This window comes from Malaclemys terrapin, chromosome 19 (assembly GCF_027887155.1).
Source record: "Malaclemys terrapin pileata isolate rMalTer1 chromosome 19, rMalTer1.hap1, whole genome shotgun sequence".
Classification (NCBI taxonomy): Eukaryota; Metazoa; Chordata; order Testudines; family Emydidae; genus Malaclemys; species Malaclemys terrapin.
This window is the reverse complement of record NC_071523.1, coordinates 14,946,739-14,961,393: the sequence shown is the minus strand read 5'-3', so window position 1 is coordinate 14,961,393 and position 14,655 is coordinate 14,946,739. Positions and strand designations below refer to the sequence as shown.

Genomic DNA, 14,655 nt, shown 5'->3' with positions numbered 1-14,655 from the left:
TACATCCTCCATCCCTCTTTATTTTATGAATATAGAACTTGACAGGCTCAGGGAACCTAGTCCACAGACCCGTAGGATCTACTGATTAGCCACTGCCTGGAGGAAGGGATGGGGCAGTGGTGACAGCCTGAGCCCAGAGAACTCTGGCCCCAAAATGTCCTGGGGCCCCACGGAGGACTCCGTTGCCACAGAGAGTGTCTGACTCTGAGCAGCTAGAAATTCTCTCTCTGGATAATACAGAGGGATTCACACATGAGTGATTCCCTTGTGGAGATGGGCAGGGGAGAGAGAGCCCAAAGTTTGGGTTACCTTCCCCAAGAGAAATCCATGTTGGGGTTCAGAGAGACATCAAGCTTTATTGGAATTAAATGATGGGACACAAGACATGATGGGCCAGATCAGACCAATGGGCCCATCTGTCCTGGTATGCTGCCCCCTCCCTGCTACCCTGGTGTGACAGTCAGGGTCCAGACACCCCAAGGGGAGACCAGGGGGTCTGCACCCCAGAGAGTAAACAATTGAATCAACTGGTTAAATACAATATTATTATGTGTAAAACAATGTCAAGTAAGGCCTTTTAGTAAAGCTCGTAATATTCTGAATGTGATGGTCCTTATGAGATGCATAGACAGACGGTGGTTGTGAATTGATGTATTTGTGTAGGGATAAAACTGTGCTCATAATTCGTGCTGTTACCTGCAGCTCCACCTCACAAAGGGAGATGCTCAGCCAGGCAAGAAGATGGTCAGCCTGAACTCCCCAGCCAGAGAAGACTAGCTCCGAGCACCTCGCACTGTACAACCTAGAAAAAGACAAGTGAAGGACCACTCAAGTTATTGGGAAAACATTGAAACAACTTGAAACTGAAAAGAAAATCCCAGTCTTGGAAAACTAAGAAAGGAGGGAACTTCTCCCACTTTGTCTTTCTTTCTTTCTTTCTTTCTTTCTTTCTTTCTTTCTTTCTTTCTTTCTTTCTTTCTTTCTTTCTTTCTTTCTTTCTTTCAGAAAAATCTGCAAACCCAGTTAAAAGGAAAGGGGTTTGAAGTGAAGGGTATCTAGAACCGAGGGACCGTCTCAAAGGTGTGGGGCTGTCTGTGAAGACTGGATCCCCACTTAGGGCTAAGGGGCACCCTGGGAAACTGAGCAAAGGCAATAGGTAATTTGCACTAGAAGAGGCATTTTTTTATCTAACGTATAATTGTAAAACCTGAGGTTGTGTCTTTACATTGCTTTTCTGTGTAACTTGGATGTGCTTGCTTCCCCTTACTAGTTCCTCTTTGGATTGGTGGTTTTTCTATTAAAATAAACCTTTGGATTAGTTTTGCCCCAGACAGGCCTCTGTCGTGCTGCATGGTGTGTGTGTCCCAAAGTGAACGGAAAACTGGGGAGCAGATTTCACTCCTTGGGGGGGAAAACCAGAGGAGTAAAATCCCAGTGTCCGGTAGTGAAGACCTCCGGGAAATGGATTTGGGGAGACTCAGGACCAGAGGGGCTTTTGAGATCACCGTTCAAGGAGTAACTAGGCTGTTGGAGCCAGGGTGAGACCTTTAGGCTTGTATGCTGGCTACTGGGGTCAAGGCTCTGAGCCATACACAGCACGGCAATACGGCACTAAGGCACCGAAAGTTACCAGGCAGGCGCTGACAGAACCTCTTACTGGTCTGGATGATCCCCAAAACACCAACCGCTGAATGCAACAGGGACTCCCCGGGATTGTCTACGCAAGGAGGGATTCTGGAATAGCTCAACATTCAAACCCTTCTTTTATCCAAATTAACCTGCAAGTGTAGACAAACCCCTTTGAAAATTTCCTCCTGCTGCTTCCAGGATGTGCCATCCTCACTGATTTCCTTTGTGAGTGGCCCCTTAACCCTGTCCTTAGTAGCAATTCCAACCACTTTGCACTGCGTTCAAATAACGACGCCTTGAGGATATGTCAATTTTCTCCCTGCCCCCTCCCCTTCGAAACAGAAACTGTGCGTAGAGGAAGAAAACCACACGTAGGCGGTAGCCACATGCTACAAAAAGTGCTCTACCAGTTCAGAAAGCATCGGAGAGACAGGAGGCACTTGGCAGAGACAGAGCTGAAATAAGCCCAGCCGAGGTACCTGAGCTGCAGCAACCCACAGGGAGAGCAGCTTGAGACATGGCCGAGCAAAGAAGACTCCGTCTCCCCAGGCAGGGGATCTGCTTGGTTTTGTTGATGGACCTGTGGCTGAGGGTGGAGCTGGCGACCGAGTGCTCCAATGATGAATTCAAAGTGGTGACCAAGGAGGGTATTACAAACTGTCTCAAGTGCAACTCAGGTAAGGGGGTGAGGGAAGGTTCCTTCTGTCTTGTCCACGTTGCATGTTGACCATAGAATCAATAAACATGGGGAAGGGAAATTTCAGTGTGACAGGAGCAGCAGTATGTGCAAAGGAAAGAAGAAGCCCGGGCTTCCCCCTTCTTGTTATCAGAGAGGGGCCTAAGCTGCAAAATTCAGACTAGATTTGTGTTCTTGTTTTTTAACCCAAGGTTGCCAGTGTGGGGCTCTCTGGTTTTGGGTTGTCTCTTTTGCAGGGATAGGAAGGAGCAGGCTGAAAAATCTGGATCTGGCTTTGGATGCTGAACCATCCCGAAGCTGAGGGGTGGTTTGTTTCTAGCATGTTGGGCCACGCCCAGCTCTCCTTAGGATTCGCTGCCAGCTCTCTCAGCCAGCAGGGTAGTCATATCCTCTGCATTTGGGCTAGAAATGCTCTAATGTGTGGGACCAAAAGGAGGAGAGCTGGATTCTCCCCCAGCCTTGCAAAATGGGTATCAAATGCCACTAAATCATAATGCTTTGCACAGGCCTAAATGACAACCAAAGGTGCAAGGTAATAGGGACCCAGGCCCAGAGGCTCAGGGTCATTCCAAATTGTGGGCAGGTCTTAGGATGTTCATGGAAAAATGCAACTGGGACGTGGTGGAATCTCCATCACTTGCAGTCTTGAAGTCAAGATGGGATGTCTTTCTAAATGATATGCTGTAGCTCACTCAGAAGTTATGGGCTTGATGCTGAAATTACTGGGTGAGGTTCCATGGCCTGTCTTATGCAGAAGGTCAGACCAGATGATCATAATGGTCCCTTCTACCTTTAATATCTATAAACTGCCACACCAGCATAGATCTAAGGTTCTTCTGGTCCGTTATCATGTCTATGACAGTGGCCAATGTTGGATGCTTCAGAGCAAACAGTTAATTGTGCAATATACAGCTAGTAGGGATGTACCTTCCTGACCCCGCAACTGCTGATCAGCTGATGCTTGGAAGCAAGAGGATTGGAAGCCATTGTAAATTTTACCCTGGATGATGTAACAGCAAATGCTGTTCTCATACAGAAATGGCAACATTATCAGCTGTGGTGTTCCATTTTTCTCGCAGGCAGTTTTGCTGCCTAGACAAGGGTTTTGTTGCATTATGTGAAGATGACGTCAGTGTGATGCTTGCACACAGTGAAGTCCCCTGTCCCCTCCCACCCTAGACTTAAGTGAGTGAGTGGGTCTCATCCCACTTTCCCCGTCTCGCACATCTACCTCAGCCAGTCACACCTTTGAGCTGGCTGTCTCAGCAGAGAGGCCATAGGATGAATGGGCCATGGGGACTGAATTCCCCTTCAGCCCCGGGGCAGCGCTGAGACACACAAGTGGGGCAGCGTGTGGGGAGATTGCTTTGCTGTCCAGGCTGCTCCCGTTCTGTGCATGGAGGGTTTCAGGTCCCCAGGGCAGTCTGCCAACTCAGCCTCGTTCACCAAAATTAAAATTCACCAGAAGAAAAAGGTAGGTAATCTCATGCCAGCCAATGGCAGCTCAGCAAACCCCAGGGCCTTTATCCTATAAGGTGCTGAGTGACTCGAGTTGGCTGCAAATTGAGGGTGATCAGGAGTGGTTCATTATTAGCCTGTAATTCACAGGCTTTTTATGCACGGAGCAAAGAATTCTAATATCTCCTTGTTTCTGCAGCTCACTTTCTTTACATGCCAAAGTCATTCCATTAGTTTTGCTCCAAACCATCCAAGAATGGAAACAATAAAAGGGGCCAATGAGTGACAGGTGAATTGGGGAGTATCAGGTGAATTCCCCAGCATCAGCTCAGGAAATCGCTGTTGCCTGACCACAGCCACATACCTTTTTGGTTGATGTCCTGTTGCACTAATCTGTACTTTCCCTGTTTCGCCCTCAATGTTACCCAACTGCTAGGAAAACATGCAATTCTCTTTCCTCTAAATAGCCCCCTTGGGCCTGGTGTCACAAGCCCTGGCCCTGGTGAATGTGATCAGTCCTTAATTTTCATGACCTCCGGAGTCTCTCACCATTCGCTTTGCTGTTCTGTTTTGTTTTAAAGGGTGTCAGAAATTAGAGATGGGCGCGAGTTGCAGAGTTCAGATTTGGGTTTGGAGCTGAGCTGCTCCTGGTTTGGAAGTGGGAGGGAGTCGGTTCTCTGGTTTTGACTCTGTGCCAATTTATTTTGGAAGTAAATGTCTGAATGCCAGGGAGGGGCAGGGAATGAGAACCGTGGTACTGGTGGTCTGGAATCCTGTGGGCAGCCCTTTGACACAGGGGCTTTGCCCGACTACACAGGGTATTGCCAACAGACAGGAAGCCCGAGGGCTGAATGCAGAGCCCGTTCCTATGCGGTGCTCCCTTTGGTCACTCAGCACCCATCACCTCAAAGTACCAAGGCCTGAAATTTCCATTAAGTACCAGTGGGGTGCAACTGCCCGCATTTTTAATATGAAACATTGCATGCTGGGACTCGCTGGCTGCATTTTCCCATTAACGGTTGGGACAGCCACGGACTTCTGGGCGCTATCTTTGGCCCCAGGGTTCACCCACCCTGACAACATACTTGGCTCTAGGAATCCCAATGTGCTGGAAAGACACAGTGGGTCAGATTCTCCACATTTTACTTCAGTGCCACCCTACTGACTGAAACAGAGCCCTTCCGGATTTCCACCCGCATAACTGAGAGCGTGTGTGTCCCCATGTCTATATATCCTTCCCAGAGGTACCCTCCTGCCTAGAAGGAGGTTCTCTAGCATCACCCAGTAATGCCCATGGTTAAATAACAAGAGTCTGTTTCTGGTCTCTGTTATACCAAGTCTAACTCTTTGCTTTCCTAGTGACACGCGGCCTTTCGGATCCATGCCCTGACATCCTGAAACCGACCTGTAAGTGTAGTCCTGGGTACCAGTGTAGTAATCTTCCATGTACGACCTGCAGTCCACTCCCTCAGTGCGAGGCGGGGACGGAGCTGAACAAATCAGGTAACTATAGGAACGCAAATGAGTCTGCCAAGTTGAGCTCCATAAAGGTGGGGAGGGTCAGCAGACATTGTACATACATTCTCTACATGGGTGCATTCTGGAAGCCTTCTGGTGGTAAGGAGGAGACGGCCCAGCAAGCCACACATCAGCTTTGAAGTGGCTGAAGTCCATGAAGAAAACAGTTCAGATCCTGAAAAAACAAACATTTGCTAGCTCTTTCTGGGCTATTTTGCAGCTCTAAAATGATGGTGGTGGTGGGGCGGGAGGGGAGTTGTAAAAATTTTACCTCAAAAGATGTGGTTTTTTGCAGCCAAACAGGCAAAATGTCAAAATTCTTCACATTTCACTGCAAAAACTCTTCTCTAGTATTTTACTCTATAATAAGATCATCTTTGTGTATTCAGAAATTACATTGAGGAGCGTAATATAAAAATGATGGATGGACAGAGTGAAAATTAGGCCAAGTTTCACTCCAAAAGAGTCCTCTTTCTAAGTGTAAACCAACCAAATGCATAGGGTTGGAGGGGGGGAGGGGTCATTAAATTGGTCCAATTTCATGAAGTATCAGGTTTCAAATCTAATTGCTAATATTTTGCACCACTCTGGGGCATAACAGCGAATATTCAAAGAAGGGAAATGAAAAGGGAACTAAAAAAACCAGAATAGAGTACAAGAAGTTGGAAGAGCAGGTTTTAATTTACCAGTGAATCATAGTTTAACAATGGGGAGATAGGTGTTGTGGTTGAGGCACTCGCCTGAGACCTAGAAGATGTGGACTCAAATCCCAGCTCAGCAACACGCAGGCTTCTTGGGAGACCTTGGCAGGAAAAACATTTAATCTCTCACTGCCTTATTTTTTTATGGATAAAAAAGAGAGAATGATACTTCCCTATCTCACAGGGCGGGTTGACCTTTTCTCATGTCTGTTGCCCTCCTCTGGACTTTTTCCAATTTGTCCACATCTTTCCTAACATGGACAATTACCTCCTGTGTCTTACATACGACACTCCTCTTAATACACCCCAGAACATTGGCCTTTTTCACAGTTGCATCACGTTGTTGACTCATATTCAGTTTGTGACCCCTATAATCCCCAGATCCTTTTCAGCAGAGCTAAAACCTAGCCAGTTATTCCCCATTTTGTAGTTGTGCATTTGATTTTTCCTTCCTAAGTGAAGTACTTTGCCCTTGTCTTTATTGAATTTCATCTTGTTGATTTCAGCTCAATTCTCCAATTTGTCACGGTCATTTTGAATTCTAATCCTGTCCTCCAAAGTACTTGCAACCTCTCTTAGTTTGGTGTCATCTGCATATTTTATAAGCATACTATCCACTCCATTATCTGAGCCATTAATGAAAATATTGAATAGTACTGGACCTAGGATTGATGTCTGTAGGATGCCCTTCCAATTTAGCAGTGATAACTACTCTTTGAGTACGGTCTTTCAACCAATTGTGCACCCACCTTATAGTAATTTCCTCTAGACCACATTTCCCAAGTTTGCTTATGAGAATGTTATGTGGGACTGTGCCAAAAGTCTTACTAAAATCAAGATATATCATGTCTATTGCTTCCCACCTGTCCACTAGCCCAGTAACCCTGTCAAAAAAGAAAATTAAATTGATTTGGCATGATTTGTTCTTGACAAATCTATGCTGGCCATTTCTTCTAACCATACTATCCTCCAGGTATCTGCAGATTGATTGTTTATTGATTTCTTCCAGTGTCTTTCCAGGTATTGAAGTTAGGATGACCAGTCTATAATTTCCCAGGTCCTCTTTGTTCCCCTTTCTAAAGGCAGGCACTGTCTTTGCCCTTTTCCAGTCTTCTGGGACTTCACCTGTCCTCCAGGAGTTCTCAAAGATAATGGCTAATGGTTCTGAGATTGCTTCAGTTAGTTCTTTAAATAACCTAGGACAAATTTTCATCAGGTCCTGCCAACTTGAATACATCTAACTTATGTAAATATTTTACTGGTTCTTTCCCTATTTTGACTTGCATTCCTTCCCCTTTGTTGTTAATATTAATTGTGTTGAGTATCTGATCTCCATTAACCTTTTTAGTGAAGACTGAAACAAAATAGACATTAAACCCCTCCCTTTCTTGATGTCATCAGTTATTAGCTCTTCTCTCCATTCTCCATGTTTACTCTCAAATACTTGAAAATGGACCATACTTGTCTTCCTATGGAGCAATGCTGCTGCCCAGAAGTAATCCCCTTTCTTTTCTCTCCTAGGCACCGATCACTTCAAATTCACCTGTGAACCCTGTAAAACTGGAACCTATTCTGACACTCTGAACAGCTGTTGTAGGCCTTGGACTAAGTACGTATTTATGGATAGACCTCTTCTTTGGCAATGTTCATGATACACACCTCAAGTGGCTAATTTTAAATTTTTGTAAAAAATTAAAGCCACAGCAATTAATTATCCAAAAGTCTGCTGGGTTACTATTACAGGTGTTTTTGCTTGGCAGGATATCACATGAATCTTTTCTTTGGTTTCGTACCCAACAAATCTTAAAGTGAAACTTGGTGAAACCAAAAAAACCCCACGTTTTCCACCTACTTTCAGGTCAAAGCCACAAATTGACACAAGTGTGGATACAGTGTGAAACTGGGTCTGGGTGGGACTGAATCTTAACCAGCTTCTCAGCAGAACTGGTCCAGTGTATCCAACAGGGGCAGCCATAATTTGGCCAGCTGTGCTCTAAACGAATAAAAAATAGAGGAAAGAGAGACAGGCGGCGTGGGAGAGAAGGAGGAAGCGGGGGACAAAAACAGAAAGAGATGTTCTTAACGATGCTTTCCCTTTTTCTTAGCTGTGAGAGTTCTGGATTACGAACAATCAGGCCAGGAAATCGTACCAATAATGTGGAATGTGGCATTTTTGGAGATCTGACCCCAGTTCAGCAGCAAGGTACGTCCTGGATGGCAGATCATTTACTTCAGACTCTTCCTTTCCTCAAGGCATTTCAGATTCCAGGCAAAGGCACACTCCTGGGTTTGTGCCATCATGGTTGCTTGGCATGGAAGAAATAACCCTTGAGTTCCCTGCGGTATTTATGAAGCAGCATGAATTGCTGAGAAGCGCAGATTTGAACATCATGAAACATTACTACTACTAATAAAACCCATTAAAGGGTCAGGAGGAGAAATGTAGGGGTGGTAATAGAACTGTTCCTTAGCAAACAGATTATCAGAGTTTTCCATCCGGCATCTGCTGCTCTTTACCAGGGCTCTCTCAAGAGACACAATTTAGCCGTTAATCACCCACATTCAAATTTCCTTCTGTCTCTGACTCCCCCACCATGTGCCAGTTGGTGTCACTCACCATGTGCCACTCACTCAGGTGTCAATTAGCAGCAGAACCTGGAAACTCAAGTTACTGATGGAAAAAAATATTGGGCTCCATCCTGACAGGTACCAAGCATCTCTGATGGGGCTCAGAGATCATTGGAGTTGAGGGAATTCAGCAGCCTCAGGCCCTTTGTAGGCAGATATCTTTATTTCTACTGGGCCAGGTCACTGGAGCTGCAGTAAGGGTAAACATTTGGTCCATTGCGTTTTATGTTGCTTCAGGGAAACCCTGGGCTGGGTTTGACTTGCACCATGTGACACTCCATTGAAGTCAAAGGTAAATGGATGAAAAGATAGTGCCGTAGACATACTAGGTCCTCATTACAACACAGAGAGAGGTGGATTCTCGTGTTTAAGCAATGCAGAGATCGTGCATGCTATCCCTGTTTAAGCAATGCAGACATCGTGCATGCTATCCCTGTTTAAGCAATGCAGACATTGTGCATGCTATCCCTGTTTAAGCAATGCAGACATCGTGCATGCTATCCACAAACAATGATCTCCTGCACACATGTTCCCAGGCCAGTTCTGACCTTTGTGATTAATAACCTGGACTATGGTTTTCCCTTTCCTAGTTTCACAGTTCCCCGTCTGACTCAGGCATGGATTAACGCACTTCTCCCTCATTTCCTTGGAAGCATTGGCTTCACTGTAGCATAGGGCTGGGCTGTGGTCAGGTTATCTATGGTCATGTATTTCATTTCATCCCCCCTCCTCATCAGATTCGAAGTATACCACCATCCTGGCAATATTGACTGCAATGGGCGTATTCATTCTCATCCTGATGACTTTCTTCCTGCACCTTTGCTTATGGACACTGAAGAAAGAGAAAGTGCACATTGTTGAAGGTCAGTGCATCTGTATGGACTATTCCATGGTAACTGAAGGGAGGAAGGCATGGGTCAGTGGTTAAGGCCCTGCGGACTTGGTAGACTTGGGTCAGTTCCCTGCTCCACCATTGACTTCTTATGTGACCTTGGGTAAGCCACTTAGGGTTTGTCTAAGCTGCAATCAGAGGTGTGATTGCAGCTTAGGTCGGCACACTCACGCTATCCTTAATCTAGCTAGCAAGGCTTAAAAGAGCAGTCGAGAGGTGGCAGTCCAGGATTCAGCACGAACTGTGCAAACCCACTTGGGACAGTGGATATGTACTCACATTGCTAGCTCGTGCTGTCGAGTCTTCGTTGCTAGGACAGAGAGCTGCATGGGGACCATGTAGCTGCAGATGTGATGTGTATCACGAAGCAGACACTCTGAATGTATAGGCACCGTTTCCCAATTTGCTTACACAGCAGCAACCAGCCGGGGAGGGCTGGTTTTGTGTGTCTATGCTGCGTGCACAAGTATTTGTGGCCTGCAGGGGGTGCGAGTGTGCGAGGAATGGACAAGCAAAGATTATACTGCCCGCTCTTCTAAAAGTATAATGTAGTTCAGAATCTTGAGCCGTAGTTGGGCTTAATCTATAACAGGCCCCTCCTAACACCGAGGGTCAGATTTTCGTTTGCACTAAGGCACTTGCTGTAGCAGTGCAAAGGGGCCTTAAGGTATGTCTACGCTGCAAAAAAAGCCCCTTGGCAGCGAGTCTCAGAGCCCAGGTCCACTGACTCGGGCTCGTGGGACTCACGCCGCGGGGCTAACCATAGCAGTGTGGAGTTCGGGCTTGGGCTGGACGCTGGGCTCCAAAACCCGGGGTTGGGGCAGCGAGTCAGAGCCCGAACGTACACACTGCTCTTTTTCGCCCAGGCTCTGAGACTCGCTGCAGTGTAGACGCACTCTTAGCGTCAATGAGAATCTGTCCCAGGGTTATGGACAAAGATCCAGTCATGTCCTTTCAGGCTCATGATCCATCCACTTGAAGGCAGAACTGAGGCAATCCCTGGCTGAGGGTCTATCATGGAGGTCCCCCCCTAAGCATCCTACTTTCTGGCAGACACTCCAAAACAGGAGGTACTAGCCATTGTGTTGAGGTGTATAGTGCACAGTATATGTTTTCCACGTGGGTTGCAGCACTTGAGATATTTGTGGGCCTCACCTGGACTCATTCCAAGTTCTGAGGCGATACGATACCCTAACATCTCCGGGTAGACAGCAAGAGTGGGCTCATTCATCGCCGTATATGGTGCACCTGTCAGACACTCGTGAAACGCTGCTTCCCCAGGGCACAGCATTGTTCCTTACAACCGCAAATCTAACATCTGCTCGTTCCCTTGGTGTGCTCCCTACAGAGCCTGACCATCCCAGCTCTCTGCTGCCGCCTGTGTGCCGCCTGGTCGAAGATACTTACAGCTGCCAGTTCCCAGAGGAAGAACATGGAGGCAAAACCGCTGAAGGAAAACTCTCTTATTGCCCTTTTGTGGGGTCACACTGAAGTTGCAGATGGAGTGCAAGCCGCTGCCAGAGGAGCAGGGCTGGGCTTGTCTTTTCAAACGTAGAGTGGAGGAGGGGCAAAGGTGCAATTTTAAACATAGCAGCAAGAAGTGGGCTTTTGTAACAGGGTTTGTGTTAGAAATTGAGGAACGACTAACTCAAGCTGACATTTAGTGCAGCCAGAATCCTAGCTGCATGTTCCTCCTTTTCTGAGTCCAGCCCTTCTGAACTCAGTCTGGGACTAGAATAACCAGATCTGATTTTCCCCTGAGCATCACATGCTCCTGACCCTGAGGTACCTCCCTTACGGCGTGGCATTTCCGTGGAGTGTCAGGGTCTCTCCATGAGGCCCTACTGTTGCCTCTCTCCTGGCCATGTGAGTATGTCCATGGGGAACTCAACTGTAGTTTTCATCAGTTGTTTTGCCAAGGTGGCACATGTGTCTGCTGGGCATATATGAAGAGAGTGTGTGTGTGTGGGGGAAAGTGTGGCTAAAGGACCATATACAATATGCAAGTCTGCAGTCAACCATATTGCATTCTACTTGCCCCCCATTGCCTTCCGTTTGTAGGTGAAAAAGGGGAGCGCTCTCTGAATCTGTGAAATAGTTTTGCTCTCAGGTGGAAACAGGATTTCCTTGACGCTTTTGCTGATGGTGCAAATCTCAGTGCACAGCTCTTGTCCCTATATAGTTTCCAGTCTGAGGCTACGTCACTTAACGCGTCTATGAGCCCTGCTCTGGAGACAATCAATGGCCCTTGTGTGGGTTTGCAGAGATTCTTGCAGCAGATCAAGAGCCTTGGCTTAGCAATAGGAGAACATGGGGGTGTTTTGGGTTTCACGACACCTCAGAGAACATTTACATGGAGAATTTTTGCCCCGGGAGCCATTTTTGTTTGAGGAATAGTCAATTAAAAATACAAACAATCAGCAACCCAACCTGAGGCCTATTTACAAACCATAAAGAGTCTGCTTTGTAAATAATCCCCACCCAGCTTCTAAACAAAACAAAGGCTACGACTCACATTTTTGGGCAGGGCCGAGGGAAAATCGTGCCCCCACATTCTAGCTCCTCAGCTGGTATAAATTGGCGAAGTGCAATGGACGTGACCCGCAACTTCAGTAGGACTATGCTGATGTACCACCACTGGTAGAATGAATCCCTTCTGCCTTAATTTAAAAGGCTAACTCCTCAAATTGGCCTGGCTAGCTCAGTTGGTAGAGCATCAGACTTTTAATCTGAGGGTCCAGGGTTCAAGTCCCTGGTCAGGCACAGAGAGTCCATTCTCCTGTGGGATCTCCCAAGAACTTCAAAAGGCACATCCTCCTTCATGTTAGGGGGAGGGATAGCTCAGTGGTTTAAGCATTGGTCTGTTAAACCCAGGGTTGTGAGATCAATCCTTGAGGGGGGCCATTTGGGGATTGGCCCTGTTTTGAGCAGGGGGTTCGACTAGATGATCTCCTGAGGTCCCTTCCAACTCTGGTATTCTGATTCATCTTTGGGGTCAATCTCCTTCAACGGAGCTACTTTGCATCAAAGGATGTGGCCTTTTGGCTAAGACTCAGTGTCTTTCTTTGACGCCATCTGACTGCTATGTAGTTTCCCAGCTCTGTCCTCCCCCCCGTTCCAGGAAAGACCGATAACTTTGGAGAGAAATCTCTTGATGACTAAAAGCTCCCTGAGCCAGGATGAGGTTTTGAGTCAGAGTTCATATAAAAAACATGCAAATACCACCTACCTCAAACCAGGACGTCAATTTCCTCCTCTGATTTCTGGCGAGATAATGAAGTGACGCCTATAAGTTAAGGCAAGCACTGGAAATATTAATGCATGGTGAATAGAAATTGCAATTTTCTATTAAATGATAATAAACTATGTTATCCTTAGCTGTACAGACATGTAAAAAGAATGTAATGCAGTCCCATTGATAAGGCCTGCTCAACAAAAAAATCTCATCAGCTCGGAAGTATTTTGAAAGCAATTCGGTATGTCTCTACAATTCCTGATCGCACATTCTATAATCATGTGGGCTGACTGTTGGATTCCTCACACTGACATGTTCCCGTAATTTCAGGGTGTCACCCTCGTACTGCCAGAGCAGGGTTCTGTGGGGATTTATTGTTCTGACATTGTTTTGCTTGCTTCTTTTGTGTGTATTACCGAATGTTCTGATTTTGGTGCAGTAACTGTAAGGGTGAGATCAGGTGGGAAAGATTGTGAGTTATAGCACAGGGTGAGAAGTCTGGACTCCTAATGTTGCCACTGTCTTGGTATCTGGCCTTGGGCAAGTCACTTGACCTGTTTGTGTCTCAGTTTCCCTATCTGTAGTAGAGGCATTGTGTCACATAACGGGTGTTTGTAAAGCCTTTGATGCTTCTCTAATGCCTTTCAACCAAAGATTTCAAAGTATAATTCTTACTCGGGAAAAGCAATATTTGCTCCTGCGTCCTCCACCCACCACCTTGTGAAATTTGACCAGTTCTCCATTAATTCTCCAACATTTACCATGACTCTCACGGGTGCGGCTAAATCACATCAGCCAAATGATAAAAATGAGGAAGAGAACGGGGTTTGTTCTGCTCCAGTGTGGAATGTACAGATCCACCGCCGGGGTGAACGGGAGGACCCAGAGGGAACGGACCCCAAAGGATGGCTTTGGCTTTGTCAGAGCGTTTATGTTCTGGTGCACTGATGCTGCTTTGCGCTATCCCAGGGGTTCCCTTGCTACTGTTAAAGTGAATGTCCTCCTTGTTCCAACTTGCCAGCTAAGCAAAGGCTGTTGCTGCCGCCCCAGGCGTGAGTGTTTGGAAGCTGTCATTCTGTGCATTGCTTTAGACAGCCATTTTGTTTACGATGTATGTTTTAAAAAAAAATCTTCTTGTGACCTTTTGTAAAGGCAAAATAAACATTAGATCTGACTCGTATATCAATGGAGCTGATCCGAATTGAGCCGACATTCAGAACAATTGGGGGGGGGTCGGGTGGCTGTTTTCTGTTTGTTTTTCAATTCTCTTCTTCTGGCGGATTTATCTCCCTGCCTTTGACTGGACTGAGGCAGTTTTCTCCACTCAGCTCTTCCATAGACACCTGGCTCTTACCCTTGCACACCCCTGCTATTCCACTCCTGTGCCCAGGGCCGGATTAACCATTAGGCTAATAAGGCTGTCGCTTTAGGCCCTCCTATTTTTAGGCCCTACTGGTCGGGCAGGGGGCGCGGCTGGGGGGGGGGGGGGAGCTTGTTCACGCAGCCCTGCTGGAGCGCTCCTGCCAGCAGGAAAGGCAAAGCAGCCCCCCTGGCTTGGCAGGAGTTCAGCCAGCAGCCTGCTGCGTCCCCCCGCGCTGCAGGAACACGTTGCCGGGGATCTGGTTAACACTGGTGACCGGATGCTAAAAATCCAGTTACCACGGGAACCCGTGCTAGCCGTGGGTGTAGTTTGAGAGGCATTGCCCCCCCCCCCCCTAATTTCTCCAGAGCTCTGCTTAGCTGTCGGGGTGGGGGGGGAAGAAGCTCCCTCTGTCCCTCTCCTCTGCTGAAGCTGGCTGGCAGCTCCGGGACGCTGGGTCCTAGTGCTCGTCACCATCATCTTCCGTGTGTGCTGAGTCCTGCTTCTGGACAACTGGTGAGTGGCGGGAGGAAGTGG

General features: G+C 47.0%; 1 protein-coding gene and 1 non-coding gene across 2 annotated transcripts; both read left to right on the top strand.

The window, feature by feature from the left end:
* The first annotated feature begins 2,079 nt into the window (after positions 1–2,079).
* Positions 2,080–13,927, top strand: TNFRSF18 (TNF receptor superfamily member 18). The gene is made up of 6 exons (XM_054009334.1): positions 2,080–2,306; positions 5,144–5,287; positions 7,525–7,612; positions 8,109–8,206; positions 9,369–9,494; positions 10,872–13,927. Exons 1-6 carry the CDS (start codon positions 2,147–2,149, stop codon positions 11,012–11,014), a joined length of 759 nt encoding a protein of 252 aa, XP_053865309.1. The 5' UTR covers positions 2,080–2,146; the 3' UTR covers positions 11,015–13,927.
* TRNAK-UUU (transfer RNA lysine (anticodon UUU)) lies at positions 12,214–12,286 on the top strand. Its single transcript has one exon. It is a non-coding gene; the product is annotated as a tRNA-Lys (tRNA).
* Positions 13,928–14,655: the final 728 nt, after the last annotated feature.

Bases quoted from the DNA above. Each gene is read 5' to 3' on its own strand.
- TNFRSF18 (XM_054009334.1), top strand. From the start codon at position 2,147: ATGGCCGAGCAAAGAAGACTCCGTCTCCCCAGGCAGGGGATCTGCTTG. The intron at 2,307-5,143 runs GTAAGGGGGTGA...TTGCTTTCCTAG, and splicing joins CTGTCTCAAGTGCAACTCAG to TGACACGCGGCCTTTCGGAT. The intron at 8,207-9,368 runs GTACGTCCTGGA...CCTCCTCATCAG, and splicing joins GACCCCAGTTCAGCAGCAAG to ATTCGAAGTATACCACCATC.